This window comes from Theropithecus gelada, chromosome X (assembly GCF_003255815.1).
Source record: "Theropithecus gelada isolate Dixy chromosome X, Tgel_1.0, whole genome shotgun sequence".
Classification (NCBI taxonomy): Eukaryota; Metazoa; Chordata; class Mammalia; order Primates; family Cercopithecidae; genus Theropithecus; species Theropithecus gelada.
In genome coordinates this window covers 81,779,061-81,794,481 of record NC_037689.1, presented here as the reverse complement: position 1 = coordinate 81,794,481, position 15,421 = coordinate 81,779,061, and the positions used below count along the sequence as shown (strand labels likewise).

Below are 15,421 nucleotides of genomic sequence, written 5' to 3'. Positions count from 1 at the left end.
TGTTTACTTTCATGTTGTTTGTTTCTCCTGTAGGTATCAGCTCCATGTCTGTATTTTCAAAAGTCACAATCGTCCTAGCACATAGTAGGTGCTGAAAAAATATTTGGAATTAATGAATAGTTTAACAGTACTTTCTTGTTTTCAAAGCCTTCACCTGGTAAGAATCTCAGATTTGGGGAGAGGAAGGGTTGTTTTTCAAGTCCCTGAAGGAAACAAAACTGATTTTAAAAACTTGAGATCTGTGTCTATTCAAATAATTAGCAAAAAGTCTGATCTATTCACGAACTAAGCTCTCCTTGACCTGCTGAGCTGCCTTTGAAATATCCTGTGTCATTGCAGGCAATAAAACAGCCTTTCTTTGTCAATATTCTCTGCTTCAAATTTCTCACTAATTCCAGCTGGCCTCGTCCCAACCAATCTGAATGACTGAAAGGCAGAGCGAATATAATTTAATCAGCGGCTCTGCTGCAGGATGAGCTTGCGGTGTCTCTGTGGGCCTCGTCTCCAAAAGGTGTCCCAGGGGCTGTGATTTTGCACGGAATAAAGGAGGGCCAGCAGGAACCCCGCTCCGGCGGGGGATTCGGGCAGGCACCGGCTCAGGGCGGGGGTCCGAGGAGGTGGGAGGAGTCGGGTGGCGGCGAGGCGGGTGGGGGCAGAGCCGCAGAAAGGCGGGGAGAAGAGGAAAAGAAGACAATACCAGGAAAAAGAATAGTCGTGGTAATAATAGTCCATTGGAGGATCGCTTGAGCCCAGGAGGTCGAGGCTGCAGTGAGCCATGATCAGGCCACTGAACTCCAGCCTGGGCGACAGAGCAAGACCCCATCTCTAAAAATAATAATAATAATAATAATAGTTCATTGTAATGCCAGCTGGCCCTCGTTTTAGTTTACAAACTGTTCAAGCCATTAGCTCGTTTATGCCCCTCAACAGCTTGCTTGCAGGTTCTCATCCCCGTGTCACCGACAGGGAAATCGAGGCTCAGCAGACAGGTGGTGGCTGCGAAGGCTGCGGCTTCCCTGCCGCGTGGTGCCCTCGGCCTTTCCTGCCGCCTTCCCGCCCCTCTCCCCGCCCACGGCGCACCGCTCCCCCGCCTGATCTCCTGCCATCAGTGAGCCCGGCGGCGCCCGGCCGTTGCTATGGCATTTCTGGAGTGTCAGAAGTGCCCAGGAAGCATACAAATCGACCTGCGTGAGACAGCTCTGTGCAAAACAACTTCCAATTTACTCGCAATAATTACCACCCCCAGATAATAGCCTGTACTCAGGCGGGCGAGCAGGGGGCGGATGGGGGAAGGGAGAGAGGACTCTGAGAGGCAGGGAAGGAGGCCGGGCACAGCAGATAAACAGCCAGGCAAGACTGGGGTTTCAGGGAGAGGTGGGGGAAAGCAGAGAGGTGGTGCCCCTGAATTAGGGACTGAAGAAGGCTCAGTCCTCCTAATTTGGTTCTAGAAACTCCAACGTTCTTCTGGATGGATCATATGAAGGCATTTTGTTCGATATTTACTGGGCACCTTTGGAGGTGGGCACTTTGCTGGGCACCGGGAATGCAAAGGCGAGGACTCCAAGTTCTTGTAGTGAAGTGGCTCACAGACTCCTGGGAAAGTCAAACATAAGGGGCTATGATTCATTCAACCAATACTTATTAAACACCTACTATATGTCAGGCATTGTGTTGAGGGAAAACCGGAGAACAAAACACACAAAAATCCTTGCCGTCATGAAGTTTACCTTAGAGTAGAGGCAGACAACACATTTTTAAAAAATAGCCAAAGTACTGTTAGTTGGTGTGTTCCAGAGAAATGGAACAAACAGGATCTCTAGATTTATACACATATGTAACATACATGTACATATTTACTATAAGGAATCGGCTCACATGATTATGCAGGCTGAGAACAAGTTCTGCATTTGGCAGGCTGGAGACCCAGGAGAGCCAAGGTATAATTCCAATTTGAAGATGGATGTCCCAGCTCAAAGTCAGCAGAGAGAAAGAATTTCCTTACTCAGCCTTTTATTGTATTCAGGCCTTCAACGAATTGGATGAGGCCCGAGGGCACCCTGCTTTACTCAGTTTACCAATTCAAATGTGAATCTCAACCAGAAACACTCTCACGACCCACCCAGAAATCATGTTGAATCAAATATCTGAAAACCCCACAGTCTAGTCAAGTTGACACATAAAATTAACCATCACAGTTACAAGGGAGAAGAAAAAAAAAAAACAGGAGAGCAGGAATAACAACTGTTGGTGGAGCAGGTGTTGCAACTTGAAACAGGATGATGGGAAGAGTTTCACTGAGAAGGTATGTTTTGAATGAAGACCTGAAACAAGTGGGGCAGCAAGCCATGCAGACTTCCAGGAATGTTCCAGGCAGAAGAAACAGTAGGTACAAAGGCCCTCAGGCTCTGGCATGTTGGAAGAATAGCAATGAGTCCAGGGTAGCTGGAACAGAGCAAGGGAGAGAATAGGAAAGAGCTGGGAACAGATCATCTAGGCTATATAGGCTGACATTAAAGACTTAGACTACAAATGTAACAAGGGCCATTGAAGGACTTTGAGGGAGAAGTGACATGATAGCTGGGCGCTGTGGCTCATGCCTGTAATCCCAGCAATTTGGGAGGCCGAGGTGGGTGGATCACGAGGTCAGGAGATCGAGACCATGCTGGCTAAAACCGTGAAACCCCGTCTCTACTAAAAATACAAAAAACTAGCCGGGCGAGGTGGCGGGCGTCTGTAATCCCAGCTACTCTGAAGGCTGAGGCAGGAGAATGGCTTGAACCCAGGAGGCGGAGGTTGCAGTGAGCCGAGATGGTGCCACTGCACTCCAGCCTGGGTGACAGAGCGAGACTCCGTCTCAAAAGAAAAGAAAAGTGACATGATTTGACTTGTGTTGTAACAGAATCCCTCTGGCTTCTGTGTGGTGAATAGACTGTGTGCATGGGAGGGCGTGAGGGGCAGGGGCAAAGTCATTAGGAGCACTGTTAGGAGCAAAGGAGCAGTTAGAGTACCATTGCTGTAATCCAGATGAAAGCTGATTGGAACTTAGACCAGGGTGGCAGCTATGGAGATGATGATAAGTGGTGGATTCTGGATATATTTTGAAGGTGGAGCCAAGAGTATTTGCTGATGGACTGGACATGGGGTGGGATGGAAAACAAAAGGAGTTGAAGATGATCAAGGAGGAAGGTGTCTTGAGGCAGGCAGTGTGGTGTGAAATGGACAGTTCAAGTTCATAGGGATTCGGGAGTTAAGTTGGGCTACACCCCTGCCCTTCTTAGCTCTGTGACCTTGGGCAAGTTGCTTGCCATTTCTGAACCCGAGATTCCTCTTCTGTAGGAGTGCATGGGGCTGTCGTGAAGATTTAATGAAGTGATTATGTAAAACCCCAGTTCCACAGCTGGCACAGACTAGGTGCTTCCTGAGCACTTGCTGCTCCCTTGACCTTCCTTTTCTGAGGAAGCTGGAAAAGCCTTGTAGCTGGCCGGGCGCGGTGGCTCACGCCTGTAATCCCAGCACTTTGGGAGGCCGAGGCGGGTGGATCACAAGGTCAGGATATCGAGACCATGGTGAAACCCCGTCCCTACTAAAAATAGAAAAAATTAGCCGGGCGCAGCGGCGGGCGCCTGTAGTCCCAGCTACTCGGGAGGCTGAGGCAGGAGAATGGCGTGAACCCGGGAGGCGGAGCTTGCAGTGAGCCGAGATTGCGCCACTGCACTCCAGCCTGGGCAACAGAGCAAGACTCCGTCTCAAAAAAAAAAAAAGCCTTGTAGCGGAGCTGAGGTTGGAGGCAGCTGGGGAGGATGAGTGGGGCTCTGTTAGGCAGAAAAGAGGTGCACAGGGCTCATCCTTCACAACAGGTAGCAGGAAATGAAGCCAATGGCCAGGCAGGCCTTAGTGGAAGTCTCGGGGTTGGGGAAGGCTGCAGGAGGACAGGGTGTGGAGAATGTGGACTGTGTGATGGAAAGAAAGTCCTGTGTAAGGAAAGGGACCCCAACAGGGAGGCGTAAGGGGATGAGAGGTCCACCTTCCGCCTCCCCAGCTCTGCCTTGGACCAGTCCCGGCCCAGAGGACCTTTGAAACCTTCTGAGTTATGGGATGAAGCAGGTCATAACTATGGCACACAAAATTCCCAGCGCGCCGAGGAGTTACTGAGGTTTGTTTGTGTGAATCACACAGCAAACACCTGGCTTGGCCACTGGCCAGAACAGGCCTTCCCCCACAGCCACACACACACTGATTGCAAACATATGGCCCCCAAGGAAGAGACTCTCCAAAAGGCCTCGCAAACCATCTTTGCATTCTGGCCTGAATCACCCCCAGCCAAGGGCCTGCCACCAGGGGCCCCCTTACTCTCTTACTCCTTGTACAAAAGCATGAATCCCCCTTATATGGGACTGTTAGGCCCACACTGAGGAAACCCTACCCCGCCTCCAGAACCACAAACACTAACCCCTCACCTCACAAGAGACTCTGACAGACTCTGACATCAGACTGCCTGGGTTCCCATCCAGCTCATCCCTATTAGTTGTGTGAACTTGGACCAGGTTCTTGACCTCTCTGAGTCTCATTTTCCACCTCTGCGAAGAAGGATGTAAATGATACCTCCATCACAGGCTTGATGCAAGGCTCAAATGGGATTATCCGAGACTAAGACTTAGGGGCTCTAAAACATTTGGGTTTTACTTTGTCCCCTGCACCCCCTACTCAATACTCCCATTATCATTATGTGATTCAAAATAAAAATTATACCAAACTGTAGAGGGTAAGAAATGCTCTATAAGTTCCTGCCAGAAAATAAAAAATAATTTTTTTACAAAAGGGAAAGAAAGTCTAACCAAGGTCTGCTTTTTCTTGTGACGACTACTTTGACTGAGTTGTTTGAAATCTCAATTATCATATTATTTTCCAAAACACTTTTGTTGTCATCCCACTTTATAAATGCCCTAAGCATTTTTAGTGAGCAGTTAGGCCCCAGAGAATATGGACTTGGAAACTGTAATTGGAAACAACATTCTTGTTGGCCAGGATCAGCTAACACTCAATAGAGTTTACTAGTTTTTGTTTTTTTTTTTTTTGAGACGGAGTTTCGCTCTTGTTGCCCAGATTGGAGTGCAATGGCAGGATCTCGGCTCACTGCAACCTCTGCCTCCCAGGTTCAAGTGATTCTCCTGCCTCAGCCTCCCAAGTAGCTGGAATTACAGGTGCCCACCACGCCAGGCTAATTTTTTATATTTTTAGTAGAGGCGGGGTTTCACCATGTTAGTCAGACTGGTCTCGAACTCCTCACCTCAGGTGATCCACCCGCCTCAGCCTCCCAAAGTGCTGGAATTACAGGCATGAGCCACTGCGCCTGGCCTAGAGTTTACTATTAATAGTTGCCAGGGAGTGTTCTAATACAGTTTATCCTCACAACAAACCCTATGAAGTTGGTACAATTATTATCCCCTTTAACAGATGGGAAAGCTGAGAATCAGGGGGGTGAATTGACTTGCCCACTATCACAGCTAGTGAATGTTGGTGGGGGGTTTTGAACACAGGTACTCTGGCACAGAGGCCATATCCTTTTTGTTTGTTTGTTTGTTTGTTTGTTTTGAGATGGAGTCTCGCTCTATTGCCCAGGCTGGAATGCAGTGGTGCAATCTTGGCTCACCGCAACCTCCGCTTCCTGGGTTCAAGCCATTCTCCTGCCTCAGCCTCCTGAGTAGCTGGGATTACAGGTGCACACCATCACACCTGGCTTTTTTTTTTTTTTTTTTTTTTTAGTATAGATGGGGTTTCACCATATTGGCCAGGCTGGTCTTGAACTCTTGACCTGAAGTGATCCGCCCGCCTCGGCCTCCAAAAGTGCTGGGATTACATGCATGAGCCACTGCGCCTGGCCCAGAGGCCGTATCCTTAACCGCTATGCTGTAGTGTCTCTTCAACAGTTAGATCAAACCATTGCTACACAGATAAGAGCCTTGTATTCCAAAGGGGCTGAGCTGGGTTAAGAGAGTGGGATTGGTTGTTTGGGTAGCTCTCCTCACAGCTAGAGACCCAGCCCCAAGTCTTCATCCTAGCTGCAAGATACAAGAGTGCTCAAATTGGCAGTGGTGCCGCCCTGTGTCCTTCTGAGGGGAGGCATCTATAAATGAGATGTTTTAATCAAATGTTTTCTAAAGGTCCTTTCAGTTCAAGGAACTGAAGTCTCAACTCTCCCTTAGGCCTGCCAGCTATCTTCTCCTATGGGGGCAAGCAGGCTCTTTGCAGACCCTTTCACTCTGTCCTCCCTCAAATAGCGGTGTGCATCAGAGTATCCTCAGCCCTTGCCTTTCTCACTTGGGGGCATGGCACGCCTGAGAGACCTCATCCCTCCAGGGCTCCAGTTACCTTCTTTATCCTGATGCCTAGTCCGAACCTCTCCTCTGAGGTTGAGAACCATCTCTCCAACTGCTTCCCAAGGCCCTCCTCCTTAGTGTCTCCCACGTGTGTACCTCGCCCTCTACCTGCAGTGTGAACTCAGTGGGTGTCTTTTCCCGGACCTCTTCCTCTTTTCATGTTCTTTTCTACAAATGGCTCTGCCACCTACTCATCCATTTGCTTAAGCCAGAACTCAGGCAGTCATTCTCAAGTTTTCCTTGCTGTCACTCTCCACATCCCATCAGTCACCAAGGCCTGTCAATTTTACCCCCTACAAATTGCATGAAGCCAATCCCTTCTTTCTGTCCCCACGGCTATCTCCCTAGGCCAAGCCACACTACCTGAGAGATGAAGTAAAAGGCAAAAGCCTTCCGTGGCCCTCTCTGCCTCTATTCTCTGCTTCCACCAGCTGCTTTCACTGGGCAGCCAGAGAGAGCTTTTTAAAGCAAAATTTAGCCGGGCGCAGTGGCTCATGCCTGTAATCCCAACACTTTGTGGATCACCTGAGGTCAGGAGTTCGAGACTAGCCTGAACATGGTGAAACTCTGTCTCTACTAAAAATAAAAAAATCAGCCAGGCGTGGTGGCAGGCACCTGCAATCCCAGCTACTCGGGAGGCTGAGGCAGGGAGAATTCCTTGAACCCGGGAGGCGGAAGTTGCAGTGAGCCAAGACGTGCTATTGCACTCCAGCCCAGGTGACAGAGGGAGACTCCATCTCAAAAAAATTTAAAAAAAAGCAAAATCTGGGTATCAACCCCCTGTCCAGAACTCATGGATGACTTTATTTCTGTTTGGATTAAGTCCAAATTTTTGTACATGTGTAATGAGACCTAGTGCTATTAGGCAAATCATTTTACAGGATGGGTTCTGGAGTCCCTATAAACCTCAATTCTAATGCCAGGCCAGCCATTTCATAGCGAATGTGACTTTTGGTATCCTTTTTAACATCTTGAATCTTCAACTTTCTCATTTGTAAAGTGGGAGAACAGTACCTCCCTGGTACGACTGTTGTTAGGGTGAGAGAGGAGAGAGGGTGTGTAACCTGCTCAACTTGGTGCCCTGCACGTAAGCACTTTAACCACTTGCTGCCAATTAGACCTGGTTATTATAAAGTTGTCAGTACCAGTAATATGATTTAGTATTGATTTAATCAACTAACGATTACTAATTGTGATTAATATGATGGATTTGTTATATTGTAAGTTATTACTGTGAGGTTATGATGATATTAATTTGGATTTTGTGATGATTTCTCCAGCCTCGCCTCTTACAACTCCCCGTCACCCCTCTTCCCTTGCCTCTACTTGTCATACACCCTCACTCCCAAGTTTTCTCATTTTCTGCCATCTCTTCCTGGAAAGTCCTTCTCTCCCCAACCTCTGATTCCTCCAGCTCCCTTTTGTCTCTCTAAGTCCCTTCAGATGCTTAAGTCAGCCTAAGGCACCAATTCCTCTGTGAAGCCTTCCCAGACCCTCCCCCTAGACCCGTGTAGGTGTCCCTTCTATGGGCCTCCAAGAGCACCTTGTGCTTCCCTTCTCAGACCACCCATCACAACATATTTGTGATTGTTTACTTGTCACAGCCCTGGACTTAGGTCGTCAGTTTGACAAAGAGCTCTACGTCTTACCACTGTATTCCAAGCTCTTAGTGCTCTGCTGGGCACATGGTCGTGGTTCAATAAATGTTTGCTGAATGAACAAGAGATCAACCTGGCAGCATTCAGTGCCCCACCCCATGACAACCTGTCCCCCTTCAAGGGGGTCTGAGGCCCCAAGCCAAACCTCTTCAAAGCCAAAAGCTGCTGTGTCTGCCTTAGAAGTATTTCTGTCCTTGAGTTCATAACCTTCTCACTTCCTGCAGGCTTAGTGAAGGTGTGGACATTTTTCTTCACCAGTAAGATGGCAAATAAGCCCAATTTTTCAGGGTCATGGAAATTCACTGCAAGGAGGAGCTTTGTAAACTGCAAAGGGCTGCATGTAGCACTTAATGATGATCAGACACAATAAATTTATTGCTCTTTGGCTCAACTCTTGTCAAGACCCCATGCAGACAAGGGCCCTCCTGTTTATACAGCATTATCTCTAGCAATCAGGTTACAATTGATTGACATTATCACTTTCTTTATGTTTGGCAGATTCCCAGCCTGCAGCAACATGCTGGTCACCATAGAGACCTGAGAAGCACCCTCATCTCATTGGTATCATATTTACAAACCAACCCTTAAAGTGGATTATTTTGCAGATGGCTGATCTCATCTATTCAGTGTTGATTCTATTAGTTCCAATTTCAGAAGGTGACATTTTCTGACTTTGTCCCCTTAAGCACAAACAAAAACTATGGATTTTTGTTTTTGTTTTCAGAAGAGAGAAAGTACAAGGTGTGCTAGGGGAACAGCAAGGAAACCAGACAGATGTGGGGGCGGGTTTGTAGGGGAACTGCTGGATGTACCTCATTAATTTGTTCATTTGTTCAGCACCCACAGTGTGCCAGTGAACAGGCTAGGTGCTGGGGATAGAGTGGTGAACAAGATGAGCCTTATGCACCTCACAATCTCCTGGGGGAGACAGACAAATAGACAATTTTAGTACAATGTGGCAAATTCTACGATGAGAAGAAGAGAGAAATGGTGTGCGTGGGGTCCCTCACTTTCCCAGAGGTTTCCCAGGGGAAGCAACGTTTCAGTTGAGACCTGAAGGATGGATGACAGTCCGCCAGAAAAAAGTTAGTGGAGCAGGGACTAGTAGGGTTGCAGAGTGGAAGAAAAACGTTCCTGTGAGAAGAAACGGTGTCCAAAGAGTCTGAAAAGGGAACAGGGTGAATTTGAGGCCCTACAAGAAAATCAGGAGACCATCCAACAGGAGACGCCCAGGGAGCAGGTGGCTGTGTGGGCCTGATGCCCAAGAAAGAAGTCTTGGTGGTAAACAGAGACTTGGGATTGCAAGCTACTGTTGTCTTTCTATTGAAAAAATAGCTGAGCACCACACTGGGGAGGCCTTGCAAGGGCAGCCCAAGGAATCTGAACTTGATTCTACAGGCAGTGATTTTGAACAAGAAGGTTTGAAGAGCAAGTGACATATGTCAAGCTGAGCTCTAGGGAGTGGGCAGCAGCCTGCAGAAGAGGGACTAGGCTAGGTGCACAGAAAGTAGCCCACGGCAGAGGTAGCAGAAGGAATGGAGGAGTGCCCATGTGAGGAGTACTGAGGTGGCACACTTGCCAGAATCAGGGCAGCCTGCTGGGTCTCATACCAGCTGGAACCAGCTCCTACCAGCTCCCAAGGGCCAATTGTTAAATCTTCAGGAATTTTCTCAGCATTCATTAAAAATGAAAAAAAACATATCAATATTAAAAATATTTTTGCCAGGCATGGTGTCTCAGGCTGTAATCACAGCTACTCAGAAGGCTGATGCAAGAGAAACACTTGAGGCTAGGAGTTCAAGACCAGCCTGGGCAACATAGCACAATCCTCTCTTGTTTTGTTGTTTTGCTTTTAGAGACAGGGTCTTGCTTTGTCACCCAGGCTGGAGTGCAGTGGTGCAATCATAGCTCACTGCCACCCTGAACTCCTGAAATCAAGGGATCCTCCTTCCTTAGCCTCCCAAATAGCTGGGAATACAGGCACATACCACCTTGCCTGGCTAATTTTTAAAAAACATTTTGGCAGGGTGCGGTGTTACACGCCTGTAATCCCAACATTTTGGGAGCCCGAGGTGGGTAGATTGCTTGAACTCAGGAGTTTGAGACCAGCCTGCACAACATGGCAAAACCCTTGTCTCCACAAAAAATACACACAAAAAAATTAGCTGGGCATGGTGGCGTGCGCCTGTAGTCCCAGCTACTCAGGAGACTGAGGTGGGAGGACTGCTTGAGCCCAGGAGGTCCAGGCTGCAGTGAGCCAAAATCAGTGCTGTGAGACGGAGTCTCACTCTGTTGCCCAGGCTGGAGTGCAGTGGTGCAGTCTCGGCTCACTGCAAGCTCCGCCTCCCGGGTTTACGCCGTTCTCCTGCCTCAGCCTCCCAAGTAGCTGGGACTATAGATGCCCACCACCTCGCCCGGCTAGTTTTTTGTATTTTTTAGTAGAGACGGGGTTTCACCGTGTTAGCTAGGATAGTCTTGATCTCCTGACCTGGTGATCCGCCCATCTCAGCCTCCCAAAGTGCTGGGATTACAGGCTTGAGCCACCGTGCCCAGCAAAAAAATTTTTTTTTTTGTACAGGTGGTGTCCTGCCATCTTACCCAGGCTGGTTTCGAACTCCAGGGCTCAAGCAGTCCTCCTGCCATGGCCTTTCCAAAGTGCTGGAATTACAGGGATAAGCCACCATGCCCAGCCAAAAAATTCAAAAAACCCACAAAAAACATATATATATATGTTTTGACAGAGTGAGACTGTCAAAAAAAAAAAAAAAAGGTAATAAATACTAAAATCTCATCACTTCCTAATTATTTCACTACATTTTACTATTCTCTATGATGCCCTTGAAGTTATTCACACCTGTTGTATCTGCATGGTAGAAATGCTATGTAATGGTGTGCTACGTGCATCTCCTCCCAACTCCTTGTTCAGTGACATGTTGGTAGCCTCAAATCAGCCATGGAAATTGGCAAACACTACAAATCAGAACTTGGTTAATTGTTTTGGTGATTGTCTAGTTAAGTGATGGAGAAAATGTTTAAAAACGCAGGTTAAACTTAGAAATGTGCTGTCACTGTAGCCATTACATTGTGAATTGTACAAAAAAATTGCCAAGGGTGATGGCATGTGCCTGTAGTCCCAGGGGGATCACTTGAGCCCAGGAGTTCAAGGCTGCAGGGTGCTGTGATTGTGCCTGTGAGTAGCAGGGTGCACTCCTGCCTGGGCAATAGAGACCCTGTCTCTAAAAATTAAGGAAATATTCTTTCAGTATTCAAGAACTATTCTCCAAGTCAGCAAAAAAGCTGCTTACATCGACAGGTGAGTTGAAGTTCCAACATATATGTCTTTGTTGTTTCACTTTTGTCTTATTTGTTAATGCAAACAAAAATACCAACCAATACTCTCATGGGAGCTAACATTCTTTTGTCAATTGCAACCATAACCATAGGTTGGCTATGGATATGAAAGTTTGGCAAAAGTCAATAGAAGCATTCTGTGAGAATCAACTGGCTACATGGACTTCACAATGGTGTATTTTTAAATTTAATAGTATTTTATTTATTTTTGAGACAGAGTCTTGCTTTGTGTCACCCAGGCTGGAGTACAGTGACACGATCTTGGCTCACTGCAACCTCCGCCTCCTGGGTTCAAGCGATTCTTGTGCCTCAGCCTCCCGAGTAGCTGGGACCACAGGTGCCAGCCACCACGCCTGGCTAATTTTTGTATTTTTAGTAGAGATGGGGTTTTGCCATGTTGGCCACGCTGGTCTCCAACTCCCGACTTCAGGTGATCCGCCCACCTTCCAAAGTGCTGGGATTACAGTTGTGAGCCACCGTGCCCAGACCCTTTGGGCTTTAAAATTGATGTTTGTGTTTGGGGAATTTTCCAGGCTAAACAACCTAGAGCAAATGAGTGGATTTCCGATTCGGGAGAGAAAGTCATACCTGAAAAGACAGCATCACTCTTGGATATCCAGTTTATGTTCAAGGGAGCACGGGAATTAACTCCTTGGGTGGAGTCCCTCAGACCCGGCACTTGCCACCTTTTGGTACCAGGAACCTGAGGTCATGTCTGCAATGTACTTTAAAACACCTTTTTGATTTTTCCGTGACACAGCCCTCAGGAGGTCCTGAGAACACGTGCCCCCCCAACTCCCCTCCTTTTTTTTCCCCAGGAGATGCAGTCTTGCTGTCCCCCAGGCTGGAGTGCGGTGGCACAATCTCGGCTCACTGCACCCTCCACCTCCCAGGTTCAAGCGATTCTCTTGCCTCAGTCTTCTGAGTAGCTGGGATTACAGTCGCCCGCCACCACACCCGGCTAATTTTCTTATTTTTAGTGGAGACAGGGTTTCACCACGTTGGCCAGGCTGGTTTCAAACTCCTGACCTCGCAATCTGCCCGCCTTGGCCTCCCAAAGTGCTGGGATTACAGGTGTGAGACACTGCACCCAGCCACCCCTTTCTTTTTTTAAAAAAATTTTGAGGCCAGGAGCGGTGGCTCATGCCTGTAATCAGAGCACTTCAGGAGAACGAGAAGGGCGGATCACCTGAGGTAAGGAGTTCGAGACCAGCCTGGCCAACATGGTGAAACCGTCTCTACAAAAATACAAAAATTAGCCAGGCGTAGTGGCTCACACCTGCAATCCCAGCTACTCAGGAGGCCGAGGCGGGAGAATCGCTTCAACCCGGGAGGCGGAGGTTGCAGTGAGCAGAGATTGCGCCATTGCACTCCAGCCTGGGAAACAGGAGCGAAACTTCATCTCAAAACATTTTGAGACGGTCTCACTCTATCACCCAGGCTGGGGATGCAGTGGCATAATCTTAGCTTACTGCAACCTTCACCTTCTGGGCTGAAGTGATCCTCCCACCTCAGCCTCCTGTGTAGCTGTACCTAGAGGCCAGTGCTATCACACCCAGCTAATTTTTTTGTATTTCTTAGAGTTGGTGGGTCTCCCTATGTTGCCCAGGCTGGTCTTGAACTCCTGGGCTCAAGAGATCCTCCCACCTTGGCTTCCCAAATTGCTGGGATTTCAGGCGTGAGCCATCCGTGCCTGGCTGCAATTTACTTTCGAAGTGTTCAGAAAAATAGATGTTTGTGTACATATACAGGCATGAAAATAAAGCACATATGGCAAAATTTTAGCCATTATTGAATCCAGCTGGTGTCCATATAGGTAATCACTATACTGCTGTCTCAACTCTCCTGTGTATTTGAGAATGTTCATAATATAAACTACAATAAGAATCAGTGCAAAGTACTGAGGCAGAATGCCTCTTGTGTTCAAGAAACATCAAGGAGGCCAGTGTGGCTGAACAGATTGACTCGGGGAACAGGTAGATGAGGTGAGAAGCCAGACTGTGAGGGCCTCGCAGGTTCTTATGGCTGTGGCTTTTAGTCTGAGTTGAGATAGATGGGAGCTTATTTAGGAGCATGAGTGAGGAGTGACCTGATCTATCTTAAACAGGATCCCATTCGGCAGCTGGGTTGAGACTGGAGGGGTCAAGAATGGAAGCCAAGAGACCTGTTATGGGCTGGTGCTATCTATAATCTAGTGTGCAGGCAAGAGTTGTTGGTGGTTCATACCAGGTTGGGCAGGTTATAAGTGGTCTGATATTATCTGGGAGGAGGGCATACATTGTGCTATTTGTTCCTTTATATGTTTATTATGAAAAATCTCAAAGATATACAGAAGAGAGTAATGAATCCCCTCTACCCATCGTTCACCTTCAACATTATCAATACATGGTCATTTTTATTTATTTGAGTCAGGGTCTTGTTCTGTTACCCAGGCTGGAGTGCAGTTGCAGTCATAGTTCACTGTAGTCTCAAATTCCTGGGCTCAAGCTATCCTCTCACCTCAGCCTCCCAAGTAGCTTCAATTACAGGTAAGAACCACCACGCTCAGCTAATTTTTAAAATTTTTGTAGAGGTGGTAGTGTGTCTCTCTACATTGCCCAGTCTGGTCTTGAATTCCTGGCCTCAATGATCTTCCCATCTTGGCCTCCTAAAGAGCTGGGATTACAGGCATGAACCACTGCACCCAGACTTGAAGCAAATTTCAGATTGCTCGTCATTTCTTCTGCAAATCCTTCACTATGTATCCTCAAAGATAAGGACTCCATAAAAAGCTGTATGATTGTGCAAAACTGAGCAATTATTTCTAAGTATCACTAAATATGGATTCTGGACATATTTTGAAGGTAGAGTCACCAGGATTTTCTGATAAAAGGACATGAATCAAGGATGTGTCCAAAGCTTTTGGCTGGAGTTTGATGGGGACACTATACACAGACTGACAGGCCGGAGGGAGGTATCACTCTTCTCCATCTGGTTTAGGGAAAAGAATACAGGATTTGGGTATCAAAAAATCAAAATGGCTTTGTAAACTATCCTATGTCCTAGCTGTTTGTTATTCTTATTCAAAGCTGTGCTGCGTTGTGCTGCTCTGACTCAGATGTGAGGCCTAGCCTGGCTGGAGGCACAGGGATGTAAACTAAACCTGGTTAAGTTCTGCTGGCTTCAGTCTGTTTCATCTCAGGACTTCTGTTTGGCTCACTGCTGAGATGATCTCAAAGGTTTCCTTCAGCTCTAAGAATATGAAGCAAATTGGAAGGCTTTAAAAGCCTTACAAAGACACAAGCCATTTTATTTGGAAATTTGTAGCTCATTTAGATGATTCAGGGCCCTTGGGCTAAGTCCACCTGCCTGGTATTAGAATGGAAATCTTCCAAGTGCTAGTTGCTGGGGGGGGGGGGAAGAAAAATAAATAAAATCCTGGCCGGGTGCCGTGGCTCATGCCTGTAATCCCAGCACTTTGGAAGGCCAAGGTGGGCAGATCACCTGAGGTCAGGAGTTCAACAGTCTGACCAACATGGAGAAACCCCGTCTTTGCTAAAAATACAAAATTAGCCGGGCATGGTGGCACATGCCTGTAATTCCAGCTACTCAGGAGGCTGAGGCAGGAGAAACGCTTGAACCCAGAAGGCGGAGGTTGTGGTGAGCTGAGATCATGCCATTGCACGCCAGCCTGGGCAATAAGAGCGACACTCTGTCTCAAAATAAACAAAACAAAACAAAAATCCCTGTGCTAGTTTAACAAATAAATAAAAAACCACAAGTTTAAAATTTTGAAAAGAAGGCCGGGCGCGGTGGCTCAAGCCTGTAATCCCAGCACTTTGGGAGGCCGAGACGGGTGGATCACGAGGTCAGGAGATCGAGACCATCCTGGCTAACACGGTGAAAACCCCGTCTCTACTAAAAAAAAATACAAAAAAATAGCCGGGCGCGGTGGCGGGCGCCTGTAGTCCCAACTACTCGGGAGGCTGAGGCAGGAGAATGGCGTGAACCCGGGAGGCGGAGCTTGCAGTGAGCTGAGATCCGGCCACTGCACTC

General features: G+C 47.6%; 2 protein-coding genes across 2 annotated transcripts in view; one reads left to right on the top strand and one right to left on the bottom strand.

Moving 5' to 3' along the window:
* Nucleotides 1–3,787, bottom strand: part of ERCC6L (ERCC excision repair 6 like, spindle assembly checkpoint helicase) — a 63,491-nt gene extending 59,704 nt beyond the window's left edge. Inside the window, exon 1 of the mRNA XM_025372359.1 lies at nucleotides 3,764–3,787. The gene's annotated coding sequence lies outside the window, so the exon portion shown is untranslated. The remainder of the gene's footprint in view (nucleotides 1–3,763) is intronic.
* The window catches only part of PIN4 (peptidylprolyl cis/trans isomerase, NIMA-interacting 4), an 88,964-nt gene extending 80,011 nt beyond the window's left edge, over nucleotides 1–8,953 (top strand). The window contains exon 4 of the mRNA XM_025372370.1: nucleotides 8,534–8,953. Coding sequence (XP_025228155.1) covers nucleotides 8,534–8,623 — 90 coding nt within the window. The 3' untranslated portion in view covers nucleotides 8,624–8,953. The remainder of the gene's footprint in view (nucleotides 1–8,533) is intronic.
* The last annotated feature ends 6,468 nt before the right edge of the window (nucleotides 8,954–15,421 follow it).